Source organism: Sebastes fasciatus, unplaced genomic scaffold (assembly GCF_043250625.1).
Source record: "Sebastes fasciatus isolate fSebFas1 unplaced genomic scaffold, fSebFas1.pri Scaffold_34, whole genome shotgun sequence".
Lineage (NCBI taxonomy): Eukaryota > Metazoa > Chordata > Actinopteri > Perciformes > Sebastidae > Sebastes > Sebastes fasciatus.
In genome coordinates this window covers 70,494-85,000 of record NW_027428197.1, presented here as the reverse complement: position 1 = coordinate 85,000, position 14,507 = coordinate 70,494, and the positions used below count along the sequence as shown (strand labels likewise).

At 36.4% G+C, this 14,507-nt stretch overlaps 1 protein-coding gene across 3 annotated transcripts in view; it reads left to right on the top strand.

Annotated features, from left to right (window-relative positions):
* The window catches only part of ctc1 (CTS telomere maintenance complex component 1), a 99,028-nt gene that overhangs the window by 18,676 nt on the left and 65,845 nt on the right, over window positions 1–14,507 (top strand). For all 3 annotated transcript variants that reach the window (XM_074628435.1, XM_074628433.1, XM_074628436.1), the window contains one exon: window positions 1–45. This exon is cut by the window's left edge and continues 103 nt beyond it. In XM_074628435.1, coding sequence (XP_074484536.1) covers window positions 1–45 — 45 coding nt within the window. The remainder of the gene's footprint in view (window positions 46–14,507) is intronic.

Genomic DNA, 14,507 nt, shown 5'->3' with positions numbered 1-14,507 from the left:
TACTCAGAGATGTTGGACGAGCCTCACACCTGTCCTCTGACACAGGTCTGTCCTCAGTGTCTCTATAGTGTCTCTATAGTGTCTCTACAGTACAGTGTTGACTCTATAGTGTCTCTATAGTGTCTCTATAGTGTCTCTATAGTACAGTGTTGACTCTATAGTGTCTCTATAGTGTCTCTACAGTACAGTGTTGACTCTATAGTGTCTCTATAGTGTCTCTATAGTGTCTCTATAGTGTCTCTACAGTACAGTGTTGACTCTATAGTGTCTCTATAGTGTCTCTATAGTGTCTCTATAGTGTCTCTATAGTACAGTGTTGACTCTATAGTGTCTCTATAGTTTCTCTATAGTGTCTCTATAGTGTCTCTATAGTACAGTGTTGACTCTATAGTGTCTCTATAGTGTCTCTATAGTGTCTCTATAGTGTCTCTATAGTTTCTCTATAGTGTCTCTATAGTGACTCTATAGTGTCTCTATAGTACAGTGTTGACTCTATAGTGTCTCTATAGTGTCTCTATAGTGTCTCTATAGTGTCTCTACAGTACAGTGTTGACTCTATAGTGTCTCTATAGTGTCTCTATAGTGTCTCTACAGTACAGTGTTGACTCTATAGTGTCTCTATAGTGTCTCTATAGTGTCTCTATAGTGTCTCTATAGTTTCTCTATAGTGTCTCTATAGTGTCTCTATAGTACAGTGTTGACTCTATAGTGTCTCTATAGTGTCTCTATAGTGTCTCTACAGTACAGTGTTGACTCTATAGTGTCTCTATAGTGTCTCTATAGTGTCTCTATAGTGTCTCTATAGTTTCTCTATAGTGTCTCTATAGTGACTCTATAGTGTCTCTATAGTACAGTGTTGACTCTATAGTGTCTCTATAGTGTCTCTATAGTTTCTCTATAGTGTCTCTATAGTACAGTGTTGACTCTAAAGTGTCTCTATAGTGTCTCTATAGTGTCTCTATAGTACAGTGTTGACTCTATAGTGTCTCTATAGTGTCTCTATAGTGTCTCTATAGTGTCTCTATAGTTTCTCTATAGTGTCTCTATAGTACAGTGTTGACTCTATAGTGTCTCTATAGTTTCTCTATAGTGTCTCTATAGTGTCTCTATAGTGTCTCTATAGTACAGTGTTGACTCTATAGTGTCTCTATAGTTTCTCTATAGTGTCTCTATAGTGTCTCTATAGTACAGTGTTGACTCTATAGTGTCTCTATAGTTTCTCTATAGTGTCTCTATAGTACAGTGTTGACTCTAAAGTGTCTCTATAGTGTCTCTACAGTGTCTCTATAGTGTCTCTATAGTACAGTGTTGACTCTATAGTGTCTCTATAGTGTCTCTATAGTACAGTGTTGACTCTATAGTGTCTCTATAGTACAGTGTTGACTCTATAGTGTCTCTATAGTGTCTCTATAGTACAGTGTTGACTCTATAGTGTCTCTACAGTACAGTGTTGACTCTATAGTGTCTCTATAGTGTCTCTATAGTACAGTGTTGACTCTATAGTGTCTCTATAGTGTCTCTATAGTGTCTCTATAGTGTCTCTATAGTTTCTCTATAGTGTCTCTATAGTACAGTGTTGACTCTATAGTGTCTCTATAGTTTCTCTATAGTGTCTCTATAGTGTCTCTATAGTGTCTCTATAGTGTCTCTATAGTACAGTGTTGACTCTATAGTGTCTCTATAGTTTCTCTATAGTGTCTCTATAGTGTCTCTATAGTACAGTGTTGACTCTATAGTGTCTCTATAGTTTCTCTATAGTGTCTCTATAGTACAGTGTTGACTCTAAAGTGTCTCTATAGTGTCTCTACAGTGTCTCTATAGTGTCTCTATAGTACAGTGTTGACTCTATAGTGTCTCTATAGTGTCTCTATAGTACAGTGTTGACTCTATAGTGTCTCTATAGTGTCTCTATAGTGTCTCTATAGTGTCTCTACAGTACAGTGTTGACTCTATAGTGTCTCTATAGTACAGTGTTGACTCTATAGTGTCTCTATAGTGTCTCTATAGTGTCTCTACAGTACAGTGTTGACTCTATAGTGTCTCTATAGTACAGTGTTGACTCTATAGTGTCTCTATAGTGTCTCTATAGTGTCTCTATAGTACAGTGTTGACTCTATAGTGTCTCTATAGTACAGTGTTGACTCTATAGTGTCTCTATAGTGTCTCTATAGTGTCTCTACAGTACAGTGTTGACTCTATAGTGTCTCTATAGTGTCTCTATAGTACAGTGTTGACTCTATAGTGTCTCTATAGTACAGTGTTGACTCTATAGTGTCTCTATAGTGTCTCTATAGTGTCTCTATAGTGTCTCTACAGTACAGTGTTGACTCTATAGTGTCTCTATAGTGTCTCTATAGTACAGTGTTGACTCTAAAGTGTCTCTATAGTTTCTCTATAGTGTCTCTATAGTGTCTCTATAGTACAGTGTTGACTCTATAGTGTCTCTATAGTGTCTCTATAGTGTCTCTATAGTGTCTCTATAGTTTCTCTATAGTGTCTCTATAGTACAGTGTTGACTCTATAGTGTCTCTATAGTTTCTCTATAGTGTCTCTATAGTGTCTCTATAGTACAGTGTTGACTCTATAGTGTCTCTATAGTTTCTCTATAGTGTCTCTATAGTGTCTCTATAGTACAGTGTTGACTCTAAAGTGTCTCTATAGTGTCTCTACAGTGTCTCTATAGTGTCTCTATAGTACAGTGTTGACTCTATAGTGTCTCTATAGTTTCTCTATAGTGTCTCTATAGTGTCTCTATAGTACAGTGTTGACTCTATAGTGTCTCTATAGTACAGTGTTGACTCTATAGTGTCTCTATAGTGTCTCTATAGTGTCTCTATAGTACAGTGTTGACTCTATAGTGTCTCTATAGTGTCTCTACAGTACAGTGTTGACTCTAAAGTGTCTCTATAGTGTCTCTATAGTGTCTCTATAGTGTCTCTATAGTGTCTCTATAGTACAGTGTTGACTCTATAGTGTCTCTATAGTGTCTCTATAGTGTCTCTATAGTGTCTCTATAGTACAGTGTTGACTCTATAGTGTCTCTATAGTACAGTGTTGACTCTATAGTGTCTCTATAGTGTCTCTATAGTACAGTGTTGACTCTATAGTGTCTCTATAGTACAGTGTTGACTCTATAGTGTCTCTATAGTGTCTCTATAGTTTCTCTATAGTGTCTCTATAGTGTCTCTATAGTACAGTGTTGACTCTATAGTGTCTCTATAGTGTCTCTATAGTGTCTCTATAGTGTCTCTATAGTACAGTGTTGACTCTATAGTGTCTCTATAGTACAGTGTTGACTCTATAGTGTCTCTATAGTGTCTCTATAGTACAGTGTTGACTCTATAGTGTCTCTATAGTACAGTGTTGACTCTATAGTGTCTCTATAGTGTCTATAGTTTCTCTATAGTGTCTCTATAGTGTCTCTATAGTACAGTGTTGACTCTATAGTGTCTCTATAGTGTCTCTCTAGTGTCTATAGTGTCTCTATAGTACAGTGTTGACTCTAAAGTGTCTCTATAGTGTCTCTACAGTGTCTCTATAGTACAGTGTTGACTCTATAGTGTCTCTATAGTTTCTCTATAGTGTCTCTATAGTACAGTGTTGACTCTAAAGTGTCTCTATAGTGTCTCTATAGTGTCTCTATAGTACAGTGTTGACTCTATAGTGTCTCTATAGTTTCTCTATAGTGTCTCTATAGTGTCTCTATAGTACAGTGTTGACTCTATAGTGTCTCTATAGTGTCTCTATAGTGTCTCTACAGTGTCTCTATAGTGTCTCTATAGTTTCTCTATAGTGTCTCTATAGTACAGTGTTGACTCTATAGTGTCTCTATAGTGTCTCTACAGTGTCTCTATAGTATCTCTATAGTACAGTGTTGACTATAGTGTCTCTATAGTGTCTCTATAGTACAGTGTTGACTCTATAGTGTCTCTATAGTGTCTCTATAGTACAGTGTTGACTATAGTGTCTCTATAGTGTCTCTATAGTACAGTGTTGACTATAGTGTCTCTATAGTGTCTCTATAGTGTCTCTATAGTGTCTCTATAGTGTCTCTACAGTACAGTGTTGACTCTATAGTGTCTCTATAGTACAGTGTTGACTCTATAGTGTCTCTATAGTGTCTCTATAGTGTCTCTATAGTTTCTCTATAGTGTCTCTATAGTGTCTCTATAGTACAGTGTTGACTCTAAAGTGTCTCTATAGTGTCTCTATAGTGTCTCTATAGTACAGTGTTGACTCTATAGTGTCTCTATAGTTTCTCTATAGTGTCTCTATAGTACAGTGTTGACTCTATAGTGTCTCTACAGTGTCTCTATAGTGTCTCTATAGTGTCTCTATAGTACAGTGTTGACTCTATAGTGTCTCTATAGTACAGTGTTGACTCTATAGTGTCTCTATAGTTTCTCTATAGTGTCTCTATAGTGTCTCTATAGTACAGTGTTGACTCTAAAGTGTCTCTATAGTGTCTCTACAGTGTCTCTATAGTGTCTCTATAGTACAGTGTTGACTCTATAGTGTCTCTATAGTGTCTCTATAGTTTCTCTATAGTGTCTCTATAGTACAGTGTTGACTCTAAAGTGTCTCTATAGTGTCTCTATAGTGTCTCTATAGTACAGTGTTGACTCTATAGTGTCTCTATAGTGTCTCTATAGTGTCTCTATAGTACAGTGTTGACTCTATAGTGTCTCTATAGTGTCTCTATAGTGTCTCTATAGTGTCTCTACAGTGTCTCTATAGTGTCTCTATAGTTTCTCTATAGTGTCTCTATAGTACAGTGTTGACTCTATAGTGTCTCTATAGTTTCTCTATAGTGTCTCTATAGTGTCTCTATAGTACAGTGTTGACTCTATAGTGTCTCTATAGTGTCTCTATAGTACAGTGTTGACTCTATAGTGTCTCTATAGTGTCTCTATAGTGTCTCTATAGTGTCTCTACAGTGTCTCTATAGTGTCTCTATAGTTTCTCTATAGTGTCTCTATAGTACAGTGTTGACTATAGTGTCTCTATAGTGTCTCTATAGTACAGTGTTGACTATAGTGTCTCTATAGTGTCTCTATAGTACAGTGTTGACTCTATAGTGTCTCTATAGTACAGTGTTGACTCTATAGTGTCTCTATAGTGTCTCTATAGTACAGTGTTGACTATAGTGTCTCTATAGTGTCTCTATAGTACAGTGTTGACTATAGTGTCTCTATAGTGTCTCTATAGTACAGTGTTGACTCTATAGTGTCTCTATAGTACAGTGTTGACTCTATAGTGTCTCTATAGTGTCTCTATAGTGTCTCTATAGTGTCTCTATAGTTTCTCTATAGTGTCTCTATAGTACAGTGTTGACTCTATAGTGTCTCTATAGTTTCTCTATAGTGTCTCTATAGTGTCTCTATAGTACAGTGTTGACTCTATAGTGTCTCTATAGTTTCTCTATAGTGTCTCTATAGTGTCTCTATAGTACAGTGTTGACTCTATAGTGTCTCTATAGTTTCTCTATAGTGTCTCTATAGTGTCTCTATAGTACAGTGTTGACTCTAAAGTGTCTCTATAGTGTCTCTACAGTGTCTCTATAGTGTCTCTATAGTACAGTGTTGACTCTATAGTGTCTCTATAGTTTCTCTATAGTGTCTCTATAGTGTCTCTATAGTACAGTGTTGACTCTATAGTGTCTCTATAGTACAGTGTTGACTCTATAGTGTCTCTATAGTGTCTCTATAGTGTCTCTATAGTACAGTGTTGACTCTATAGTGTCTCTATAGTGTCTCTACAGTACAGTGTTGACTCTAAAGTGTCTCTATAGTGTCTCTATAGTGTCTCTATAGTGTCTCTATAGTGTCTCTATAGTACAGTGTTGACTCTATAGTGTCTCTATAGTGTCTCTATAGTGTCTCTATAGTGTCTCTATAGTACAGTGTTGACTCTATAGTGTCTCTATAGTACAGTGTTGACTCTATAGTGTCTCTATAGTGTCTCTATAGTACAGTGTTGACTCTATAGTGTCTCTATAGTACAGTGTTGACTCTATAGTGTCTCTATAGTGTCTCTATAGTTTCTCTATAGTGTCTCTATAGTGTCTCTATAGTACAGTGTTGACTCTATAGTGTCTCTATAGTGTCTCTATAGTGTCTCTATAGTGTCTCTATAGTACAGTGTTGACTCTATAGTGTCTCTATAGTACAGTGTTGACTCTATAGTGTCTCTATAGTGTCTCTATAGTACAGTGTTGACTCTATAGTGTCTCTATAGTACAGTGTTGACTCTATAGTGTCTCTATAGTGTCTATAGTTTCTCTATAGTGTCTCTATAGTGTCTCTATAGTACAGTGTTGACTCTATAGTGTCTCTATAGTGTCTCTCTAGTGTCTATAGTGTCTCTATAGTACAGTGTTGACTCTAAAGTGTCTCTATAGTGTCTCTACAGTGTCTCTATAGTACAGTGTTGACTCTATAGTGTCTCTATAGTTTCTCTATAGTGTCTCTATAGTACAGTGTTGACTCTAAAGTGTCTCTATAGTGTCTCTATAGTGTCTCTATAGTGTCTCTATAGTACAGTGTTGACTCTATAGTGTCTCTATAGTTTCTCTATAGTGTCTCTATAGTGTCTCTATAGTACAGTGTTGACTCTATAGTGTCTCTATAGTGTCTCTATAGTGTCTCTACAGTGTCTCTATAGTGTCTCTATAGTTTCTCTATAGTGTCTCTATAGTACAGTGTTGACTCTATAGTGTCTCTATAGTGTCTCTACAGTGTCTCTATAGTATCTCTATAGTACAGTGTTGACTATAGTGTCTCTATAGTGTCTCTATAGTACAGTGTTGACTCTATAGTGTCTCTATAGTGTCTCTATAGTACAGTGTTGACTATAGTGTCTCTATAGTGTCTCTATAGTACAGTGTTGACTATAGTGTCTCTATAGTGTCTCTATAGTGTCTCTATAGTGTCTCTATAGTGTCTCTACAGTACAGTGTTGACTCTATAGTGTCTCTATAGTACAGTGTTGACTCTATAGTGTCTCTATAGTGTCTCTATAGTGTCTCTATAGTTTCTCTATAGTGTCTCTATAGTGTCTCTATAGTACAGTGTTGACTCTAAAGTGTCTCTATAGTGTCTCTATAGTGTCTCTATAGTACAGTGTTGACTCTATAGTGTCTCTATAGTTTCTCTATAGTGTCTCTATAGTACAGTGTTGACTCTATAGTGTCTCTACAGTGTCTCTATAGTGTCTCTATAGTGTCTCTATAGTACAGTGTTGACTCTATAGTGTCTCTATAGTACAGTGTTGACTCTATAGTGTCTCTATAGTTTCTCTATAGTGTCTCTATAGTGTCTCTATAGTACAGTGTTGACTCTAAAGTGTCTCTATAGTGTCTCTACAGTGTCTCTATAGTGTCTCTATAGTACAGTGTTGACTCTATAGTGTCTCTATAGTGTCTCTATAGTTTCTCTATAGTGTCTCTATAGTACAGTGTTGACTCTAAAGTGTCTCTATAGTGTCTCTATAGTGTCTCTATAGTACAGTGTTGACTCTATAGTGTCTCTATAGTGTCTCTATAGTGTCTCTATAGTACAGTGTTGACTCTATAGTGTCTCTATAGTGTCTCTATAGTGTCTCTATAGTGTCTCTACAGTGTCTCTATAGTGTCTCTATAGTTTCTCTATAGTGTCTCTATAGTACAGTGTTGACTCTATAGTGTCTCTATAGTTTCTCTATAGTGTCTCTATAGTGTCTCTATAGTACAGTGTTGACTCTATAGTGTCTCTATAGTGTCTCTATAGTACAGTGTTGACTCTATAGTGTCTCTATAGTGTCTCTATAGTGTCTCTATAGTGTCTCTACAGTGTCTCTATAGTGTCTCTATAGTTTCTCTATAGTGTCTCCATAGTACAGTGTTGACTATAGTGTCTCTATAGTGTCTCTATAGTACAGTGTTGACTATAGTGTCTCTATAGTGTCTCTATAGTACAGTGTTGACTCTATAGTGTCTCTATAGTACAGTGTTGACTCTATAGTGTCTCTATAGTGTCTCTATAGTACAGTGTTGACTATAGTGTCTCTATAGTGTCTCTATAGTACAGTGTTGACTATAGTGTCTCTATAGTGTCTCTATAGTACAGTGTTGACTCTATAGTGTCTCTATAGTACAGTGTTGACTCTATAGTGTCTCTATAGTGTCTCTATAGTGTCTCTATAGTGTCTCTATAGTTTCTCTATAGTGTCTCTATAGTACAGTGTTGACTCTATAGTGTCTCTATAGTTTCTCTATAGTGTCTCTATAGTGTCTCTATAGTACAGTGTTGACTCTATAGTGTCTCTATAGTTTCTCTATAGTGTCTCTATAGTGTCTCTATAGTACAGTGTTGACTCTATAGTGTCTCTATAGTTTCTCTATAGTGTCTCTATAGTGTCTCTATAGTACAGTGTTGACTCTAAAGTGTCTCTATAGTGTCTCTACAGTGTCTCTATAGTGTCTCTATAGTACAGTGTTGACTCTATAGTGTCTCTATAGTTTCTCTATAGTGTCTCTATAGTGTCTCTATAGTACAGTGTTGACTCTATAGTGTCTCTATAGTACAGTGTTGACTCTATAGTGTCTCTATAGTGTCTCTATAGTGTCTCTATAGTACAGTGTTGACTCTATAGTGTCTCTATAGTGTCTCTACAGTACAGTGTTGACTCTAAAGTGTCTCTATAGTGTCTCTATAGTGTCTCTATAGTGTCTCTATAGTGTCTCTATAGTACAGTGTTGACTCTATAGTGTCTCTATAGTGTCTCTATAGTGTCTCTATAGTGTCTCTATAGTACAGTGTTGACTCTATAGTGTCTCTATAGTACAGTGTTGACTCTATAGTGTCTCTATAGTGTCTCTATAGTACAGTGTTGACTCTATAGTGTCTCTATAGTACAGTGTTGACTCTATAGTGTCTCTATAGTGTCTCTATAGTTTCTCTATAGTGTCTCTATAGTGTCTCTATAGTACAGTGTTGACTCTATAGTGTCTCTATAGTGTCTCTATAGTGTCTCTATAGTGTCTCTATAGTACAGTGTTGACTCTATAGTGTCTCTATAGTACAGTGTTGACTCTATAGTGTCTCTATAGTGTCTCTATAGTACAGTGTTGACTCTATAGTGTCTCTATAGTACAGTGTTGACTCTATAGTGTCTCTATAGTGTCTATAGTTTCTCTATAGTGTCTCTATAGTGTCTCTATAGTACAGTGTTGACTCTATAGTGTCTCTATAGTGTCTCTCTAGTGTCTATAGTGTCTCTATAGTACAGTGTTGACTCTAAAGTGTCTCTATAGTGTCTCTACAGTGTCTCTATAGTACAGTGTTGACTCTATAGTGTCTCTATAGTTTCTCTATAGTGTCTCTATAGTACAGTGTTGACTCTAAAGTGTCTCTATAGTGTCTCTATAGTGTCTCTATAGTACAGTGTTGACTCTATAGTGTCTCTATAGTTTCTCTATAGTGTCTCTATAGTGTCTCTATAGTACAGTGTTGACTCTATAGTGTCTCTATAGTGTCTCTATAGTGTCTCTACAGTGTCTCTATAGTGTCTCTATAGTTTCTCTATAGTGTCTCTATAGTACAGTGTTGACTCTATAGTGTCTCTATAGTGTCTCTACAGTGTCTCTATAGTATCTCTATAGTACAGTGTTGACTATAGTGTCTCTATAGTGTCTCTATAGTACAGTGTTGACTCTATAGTGTCTCTATAGTGTCTCTATAGTACAGTGTTGACTATAGTGTCTCTATAGTGTCTCTATAGTACAGTGTTGACTATAGTGTCTCTATAGTGTCTCTATAGTACAGTGTTGACTCTATAGTGTCTCTATAGTGTCTCTATAGTGTCTCTATAGTTTCTCTATAGTGTCTCTATAGTGTCTCTATAGTACAGTGTTGACTCTAAAGTGTCTCTATAGTGTCTCTATAGTGTCTCTATAGTACAGTGTTGACTCTATAGTGTCTCTATAGTTTCTCTATAGTGTCTCTATAGTACAGTGTTGACTCTATAGTGTCTCTACAGTGTCTCTATAGTGTCTCTATAGTGTCTCTATAGTACAGTGTTGACTCTATAGTGTCTCTATAGTACAGTGTTGACTCTATAGTGTCTCTATAGTTTCTCTATAGTGTCTCTATAGTGTCTCTATAGTACAGTGTTGACTCTAAAGTGTCTCTATAGTGTCTCTACAGTGTCTCTATAGTGTCTCTATAGTACAGTGTTGACTCTATAGTGTCTCTATAGTGTCTCTATAGTTTCTCTATAGTGTCTCTATAGTACAGTGTTGACTCTAAAGTGTCTCTATAGTGTCTCTACAGTGTCTCTATAGTGTCTCTATAGTACAGTGTTGACTCTATAGTGTCTCTATAGTGTCTCTATAGTGTCTCTATAGTACAGTGTTGACTCTATAGTGTCTCTATAGTGTCTCTATAGTGTCTCTATAGTGTCTCTACAGTGTCTCTATAGTGTCTCTATAGTTTCTCTATAGTGTCTCTATAGTACAGTGTTGACTCTATAGTGTCTCTATAGTTTCTCTATAGTGTCTCTATAGTGTCTCTATAGTACAGTGTTGACTCTATAGTGTCTCTATAGTGTCTCTATAGTACAGTGTTGACTCTATAGTGTCTCTATAGTGTCTCTATAGTGTCTCTATAGTGTCTCTACAGTGTCTCTATAGTGTCTCTATAGTTTCTCTATAGTGTCTCTATAGTACAGTGTTGACTATAGTGTCTCTATAGTGTCTCTATAGTACAGTGTTGACTATAGTGTCTCTATAGTGTCTCTATAGTACAGTGTTGACTCTATAGTGTCTCTATAGTACAGTGTTGACTCTATAGTGTCTCTATAGTGTCTCTATAGTACAGTGTTGACTATAGTGTCTCTATAGTGTCTCTATAGTACAGTGTTGACTATAGTGTCTCTATAGTGTCTCTATAGTACAGTGTTGACTCTATAGTGTCTCTATAGTACAGTGTTGACTCTATAGTGTCTCTATAGTGTCTCTATAGTGTCTCTATAGTGTCTCTATAGTTTCTCTATAGTGTCTCTATAGTACAGTGTTGACTCTATAGTGTCTCTATAGTTTCTCTATAGTGTCTCTATAGTGTCTCTATAGTACAGTGTTGACTCTATAGTGTCTCTATAGTTTCTCTATAGTGTCTCTATAGTGTCTCTATAGTACAGTGTTGACTCTATAGTGTCTCTATAGTTTCTCTATAGTGTCTCTATAGTGTCTCTATAGTACAGTGTTGACTCTAAAGTGTCTCTATAGTGTCTCTACAGTGTCTCTATAGTGTCTCTATAGTACAGTGTTGACTCTATAGTGTCTCTATAGTTTCTCTATAGTGTCTCTATAGTGTCTCTATAGTACAGTGTTGACTCTATAGTGTCTCTATAGTACAGTGTTGACTCTATAGTGTCTCTATAGTGTCTCTATAGTGTCTCTATAGTACAGTGTTGACTCTATAGTGTCTCTATAGTGTCTCTACAGTACAGTGTTGACTCTAAAGTGTCTCTATAGTGTCTCTATAGTGTCTCTATAGTGTCTCTATAGTGTCTCTATAGTACAGTGTTGACTCTATAGTGTCTCTATAGTGTCTCTATAGTGTCTCTATAGTGTCTCTATAGTACAGTGTTGACTCTATAGTGTCTCTATAGTACAGTGTTGACTCTATAGTGTCTCTATAGTGTCTCTATAGTACAGTGTTGACTCTATAGTGTCTCTATAGTACAGTGTTGACTCTATAGTGTCTCTATAGTGTCTCTATAGTTTCTCTATAGTGTCTCTATAGTGTCTCTATAGTACAGTGTTGACTCTATAGTGTCTCTATAGTGTCTCTATAGTGTCTCTATAGTGTCTCTATAGTACAGTGTTGACTCTATAGTGTCTCTATAGTACAGTGTTGACTCTATAGTGTCTCTATAGTGTCTCTATAGTACAGTGTTGACTCTATAGTGTCTCTATAGTACAGTGTTGACTCTATAGTGTCTCTATAGTGTCTATAGTTTCTCTATAGTGTCTCTATAGTGTCTCTATAGTACAGTGTTGACTCTATAGTGTCTCTATAGTGTCTCTCTAGTGTCTATAGTGTCTCTATAGTACAGTGTTGACTCTAAAGTGTCTCTATAGTGTCTCTACAGTGTCTCTATAGTGTCTCTATAGTACAGTGTTGACTCTATAGTGTCTCTATAGTTTCTCTATAGTGTCTCTATAGTGTCTCTATAGTACAGTGTTGACTCTATAGTGTCTCTATAGTGTCTCTATAGTGTCTCTACAGTGTCTCTATAGTGTCTCTATAGTTTCTCTATAGTGTCTCTATAGTACAGTGTTGACTCTATAGTGTCTCTATAGTGTCTCTATAGTGTCTCTATAGTGTCTCTACAGTACAGTGTTGACTCTATAGTGTCTCTATAGTGTCTCTATAGTACAGTGTTGACTCTAAAGTGTCTCTATAGTTTCTCTATAGTGTCTCTATAGTGTCTCTATAGTACAGTGTTGACTCTATAGTGTCTCTATAGTGTCTCTATAGTGTCTCTATAGTGTCTCTATAGTTTCTCTATAGTGTCTCTATAGTACAGTGTTGACTCTATAGTGTCTCTATAGTTTCTCTATAGTGTCTCTATAGTGTCTCTATAGTACAGTGTTGACTCTATAGTGTCTCTATAGTTTCTCTATAGTGTCTCTATAGTGTCTCTATAGTACAGTGTTGACTCTATAGTGTCTCTATAGTACAGTGTTGACTCTATAGTGTCTCTATAGTGTCTCTACAGTACAGTGTTGACTCTAAAGTGTCTCTATAGTGTCTCTATAGTGTCTCTATAGTGTCTCTATAGTGTCTCTATAGTACAGTGTTGACTCTATAGTGTCTCTATAGTGTCTCTATAGTGTCTCTATAGTGTCTCTATAGTACAGTGTTGACTCTATAGTGTCTCTATAGTACAGTGTTGACTCTATAGTGTCTCTATAGTGTCTCTATAGTACAGTGTTGACTCTATAGTGTCTCTATAGTACAGTGTTGACTCTATAGTGTCTCTATAGTGTCTCTATAGTTTCTCTATAGTGTCTCTATAGTGTCTCTATAGTACAGTGTTGACTCTATAGTGTCTCTATAGTGTCTCTATAGTGTCTCTATAGTGTCTCTATAGTACAGTGTTGACTCTATAGTGTCTCTATAGTACAGTGTTGACTCTATAGTGTCTCTATAGTGTCTCTATAGTACAGTGTTGACTCTATAGTGTCTCTATAGTACAGTGTTGACTCTATAGTGTCTCTATAGTGTCTATAGTTTCTCTATAGTGTCTCTATAGTGTCTCTATAGTACAGTGTTGACTCTATAGTGTCTCTATAGTGTCTCTCTAGTGTCTATAGTGTCTCTATAGTACAGTGTTGACTCTAAAGTGTCTCTATAGTGTCTCTACAGTGTCTCTATAGTGTCTCTATAGTACAGTGTTGACTCTATAGTGTCTCTATAGTGTCTCTATAGTGTCTCTACAGTGTCTCTATAGTTTCTCTATAGTGTCTCTATAGTGTCTCTATAGTACAGTGTTGACTCTATAGTGTCTCTATAGTGTCTCTATAGTGTCTCTACAGTGTCTCTATAGTGTCTCTATAGTTTCTCTATAGTGTCTCTATAGTACAGTGTTGACTATAGTGTCTCTATAGTGTCTCTATAGTGTCTCTATAGTACAGTGTTGACTCTATAGTGTCTCTATAGTGTCTCTATAGTACAGTGTTGACTATAGTGTCTCTATAGTGTCTCTATAGTACAGTGTTGACTATAGTGTCTCTATAGTGTCTCTATAGTGTCTCTATAGTGTCTCTACAGTACAGTGTTGACTCTATAGTGTCTCTATAGTACAGTGTTGACTCTATAGTGTCTCTATAGTGTCTCTACAGTGTCTCTATAGTATCTCTATAGTACAGTGTTGACTATAGTGTCTCTATAGTGTCTCTATAGTGTCTCTATAGTACAGTGTTGACTCTATAGTGTCTCTATAGTGTCTCTATAGTACAGTGTTGACTATAGTGTCTCTATAGTGTCTCTATAGTACAGTGTTGACTATAGTGTCTCTATAGTGTCTCTATAGTGTCTCTATAGTGTCTCTATAGTGTCTCTATAGTACAGTGTTGACTCTATAGTGTCTCTATAGTGTCTCTATAGTACAGTGTTGACTATAGTGTCTCTATAGTGTCTCTATAGTACAGTGTTGACTATAGTGTCTCTATAGTGTCTCTATAGTGTCTCTATAGTGTCTCTATAGTGTCTCTACAGTACAGTGTTGACTCTATAGTGTCTCTATAGTACAGTGTTGACTCTATAGTGTCTCTATAGTGTCTCTATAGTGTCTCTATAGTTTCTCTATAGTGTCTCTATAGTGTCTCTATAGTACAGTGTTGACTCTATAGTGTCTCTATAGTGTCTCTCTAGTGTCTATAGTGTCTCTATAGTACAGTGTTGACTCTAAAGTGTCTCTATAGTGTCTCTACAGTGTCTCTATAGTGTCTCTATAGTACA